We start from the raw sequence: 4137 nt of genomic DNA, 5'->3' as shown, positions 1-4137 counted from the left end.
CAGACAGTGATGCCTTTGCTTTTCAGAATTTCCGTGGTCTATCACTCAGCAGTTCCATTTGAATCGTGTACAAGATCAAGGCATACGCCGGCCTCTCCGATAATTTTGGCTGTTCATGCACCTTGGCCTATCATCGCTGGCTTGAAATGTATTAAATTGCTTCGATGAAATATGTACCTGGAGACAAGATCAGGTGGATGACCTCGGGGCTTTTTGCCAACAATCCAGTTTTGCTTCCATTAGGTTGGAATCCAATTTGATGTTGGTCTATCAGGCAAACATTGGCCGACATGGATGTGTCCAATGGACAAGTACGCATTTCCCAAACAATACAATGTACTTTTTTGCAGACAAGTCAAGCAGAGTCTTGTCACACTATCCCATATGATATCTGATACCGTCACATGATATCTCCTGGATTGGCTCTTAGTGTTATGAGGAGTAGGAAATAACTTATTTTACATCCTTACATGGGTTGCTAGAAGAAAACATTGGGGAGGAGGGAGGGGAGGAAGGGAAAGCTCCAGTGACATGATGAAGAGGGAAAATGGAGTCCTGACCTGGAGTAACAGCCAGGGAAATAGAATGTGGGGATGCGCCATGACATTTGGGAACTTTATGCGAACATGATGTGTGTTATGTTCCATTCCTTTATGACATGCTTGGTGTGTTTTGTACTTGTATGGAGTATACGCATGCTGCTTGCCATCTGCTTTGGACTTGAATAATGTTAATGTCGGACGTCTTCCACACTGCTGCTACTACCCCAATTATTCCCAAAGGGCCCCAATTAGTCTCAGCTTGTCTGTTAAGCCGGGTAACATTTTTGACCCACGTCTTTCACCAACTGGCTGGCCAGGCCTGACATTAAACGGGTGCTCGCAATAACTCACCCACGCTTCACGAAATATACCGTCGTTGGATATTTAATGTTCACCACCAAATGTTAGCAGACAGGATACCCGGCTTTACGTCCATCTTCAGCATGGTTTGTGATGCACCCCCTTTCACATGAATCAGACATTTTTATCGAGGGTCAGGAATTGAATCCCGACGAGACAGCTCAAAAGTAAGTGTGCTACTTTTGTACAATTCTGTTGGACTGTCCTCCACACCTCCATATTCTGGTTGTAACGGCCTGGTATTGTATCATTGGTGGTGCAAGAGGTTTCTAGACCATTAAAGAAACCCAAAAGTGTCAAGGTCACCCATAATCACACAGATGGAAGAGATTGTCATGGCACCTGCCAAAGGTGAACCCAAGGGTTACATACCTGATAGAAGAACAGCAGTTGGAAAACTTGTACGTGCCAAACAATTAAAATGGATGAAAATTAGAAGTCCTGTAAACTCGTGCAGACGAGTGTGCTGGGATGGATTTTGGGATGTTATTTGATTTGAGCTTTTAAATGAAGTGATTGAATGTAAGCAACACCAAAGTACGTTTTTGTTTTTGTTGTTGTTTTTAATGGTTATATTTATTTTTTAAACAAAGTGGATTATCTGGAAAAAACAGAAGTGTGAATTGGCGATGAAAATATTATGAAAGATTGATGAAGGAATAGGGGCGGTAGAGTGTGCTGCTTTGTAAATGATCCGAGGAGTGAGTGTACCATTAGGGATAGCACAATCTTCTCTGCTGCCATGTCCATTAACATGCAATAACTATAGTTATTTTTGGTCGCTCTAATAGCTATTAGAGCGACCAAAGTGAAACGTAAGCGATGATATCAATTAGTTTTATTTCTCACTCAAGCCTGGTGTTGTTGGCTCAGGGTCCTGAGTTTGAGCCCTGTTGGCTGCTGAATTAACACCAGGTGGGTTTGACTCAGCCTGTCATCCTTCTGAGGTCAGTGATATGAGTACCAGTGTACTGGTATAGGGGCACAGCGTCAGCGGCAAAGTTGTGCGCCAACAAAATGATAGCTAATTAGCAGCCAAGCTGTCATAGGCAAGAAGAAGACTTCTCACTCCACAGTGAAAGGCAAGGGTATGAGAGTTTGGGTGGAAGAGAAGACGAGGCTCAAGGAAGTCGGGGTTGGCCACCGGTTAAAGATAAGGAAAGCAACGCAGACGCATTGATTACATTGCATCAAAAATTACCAAATTTTACGTACATAATACGTAGATGACCTATTTCACTGAACACTTTCCTTTTGAACGAAAGTTACTACCAGTGACACTTAATGCTCGTTACAGAGGAGAGTGTTGAGGTTGCATTTAAATATTTAATTACCCTCTCTGTTTTATCAAGATGACGTCACACATGGGTTTCACTTGATTGATTCGCGAATTTGATTCGCCAAGCTCTCGCTGGCGGAACGAGGGTCGTATTGTCATGAAGCTATTTATTGAGGTATTCCTCGACTACTTGTATACACACACACACATCGATGTGGTAACACCTCAATTTCACCTGTTCAAATCTTTCGGACGGACACACAGCCACTTCAGGACATGACATCCTCATTATTTGGAAACTTTATAGGAGCCAAATGTTCTTTGAGTGGTCCAAAGAAATTAAAATCACAAGGTGAGGTGTTTGGACTGTATGGTGGATTACAAGTTCCTAACCCATCTCCGCTGGAATAGGTAGTCATCACATTGTCGTGCAGTAGTTATATCCTGAGTGAGCACAACTGGCCGACATCCTCACCCCATACCTTCGATAGTATGTCATTTAGCTCCCATAAGAGTCGAGCTCCTTGTAGCAAAATATGAATAAAAAGACTGGGCATAAGACTACCTTGGGAATTCCAGCCTCCACCGGTGGAGGTGATTAAAGGATTCTATTGATCGTGAGTGAGGTGTTGATTGCACATGTTGAAATCAGAAAACCAGGTGTAAAGGTAGCTTTGTATTCTGCAGGCAGTGATCTCGGCAAGCAGAGTAGAGCTACACTGTATTGAATGCCCGATAAGACAGTTCTGAACTCGTGTTGAGATTTAGGGCCTCCGAGCATTACTGAGAGAGGAGCAGCAGTAATTCAGACTTGTGATTGCAATGAAATCCAAATTGATGGTCAGATCAGAGGATCGACTTGATGTTTGCAGCCATTATGGATTCCATGACTGATTATATTGTTGTGGATTCGTGGTGGGCGGATTCTGACGAGTGATGTCAATCACTGTTCATAACCAGTTTGGGTTTTCGCACTCTTCTCTCGACAGCCAATGTTGAATATTTGGCGTCACTTAACCACCGCCGTCTCCGGGGTTATAACGCCGGCTGGTTCGGCACAGGCCTGGGGTCACGCGCCTCGAATCGCGATACCAACGTACCCCTGGACCTTACCAGTTGGGGGAAAAGACCCCGGTTACAGACTGATTTTGTCAGAGACCGAGCGAATTCTGCCAGTCTGTAACCATTTTGGTTTTTATATCCAAATTGAGCAGATCGTTCCTCGGCGCGGCACAAATTAATTCAAAGCAACAACTTCATACGAATCAGCCAGATTTATTGGGGACACGACACAAGCAAAGCATTCACGACAATGTTATAATTAATCTATAACCCGTTCTTAACTGGGGAGCTACGGGTTTCGAAGGGGACCCTAACGAGATAAACCTTAGACCACATGCAAACAAGACATGGACAGCATGCAGACAAGACACAGAGTACTTGGTGATGCTTCGTGGACGAGAGGAAAAGTGTCAAAGGCTCGAATGCGGCTCGTGACAAGCCGATGTCCACGGATTCGAGCACCCAAGCTCAAACACGCCGCGTGGAAAAATGGTAGCGTCGTCCATTTATCGCAGCCCTCACGCACGGTCCAGCATACAATTCCAAGCCTGGCCTGTTCACCAGACAAGGCCAAATTGAGGTGTTGGGCTCCGCAGGCTGGGTCCCTGGCCGAGGAGGCACCGCCGGCCAAAACCACTCCTCCACAAAGTCGATCACCGACTCGACGTGCAGGCGGCCTCTCCCACTGCCAAAATGGCAGACTCGATGCGCAGGCAGTTTTTCTTACTGCCAAATGGCAGACTCTGCGCTCTCAGTTTCCCTCTCGCCTCTCGGCCGACTGCAGTTTCTCCTTTCCAGCCCTCGCTCGCCTCAAAGCCGACTGGCTCCTCCCTTCAGTTTCACTTACTTCTCTCGGCCACTCCCCCTCTCAGAGCGCTGGGCGGAGTCTCCTTC

General features: G+C 45.6%; 1 protein-coding gene across 3 annotated transcripts in view; it reads right to left on the bottom strand.

Moving 5' to 3' along the window:
• LOC147028483 (syntaxin-1A) overlaps nucleotides 1-4137 on the bottom strand; it is a 150200-nt gene that overhangs the window by 16356 nt on the left and 129707 nt on the right. Inside the window, exon 11 of one of the 3 annotated variants that reach the window (XM_085878908.1) lies at nucleotides 3396-4133. The exons of 1 other annotated variant lie outside the window; for it this stretch is intronic. In XM_085878908.1, the coding sequence (XP_085735034.1) occupies nucleotides 4083-4133 (51 nt within the window). In that variant the 3' untranslated portion in view covers nucleotides 3396-4082. Of the gene's footprint in view, nucleotides 1-3395; nucleotides 4134-4137 lie in introns of those variants that run through there. One more of the 3 variants, XM_085878911.1, reaches the window with a different exon arrangement.

The sequence above is a fragment of the Eptatretus burgeri genome, chromosome 4 (assembly GCF_056783735.1).
Source record: "Eptatretus burgeri isolate ZD-2024b chromosome 4, Ebu_testis_v1, whole genome shotgun sequence".
Lineage (NCBI taxonomy): Eukaryota > Metazoa > Chordata > Myxini > Myxiniformes > Myxinidae > Eptatretus > Eptatretus burgeri.
This window is presented reverse-complemented; position numbering and strand designations above follow the sequence as displayed.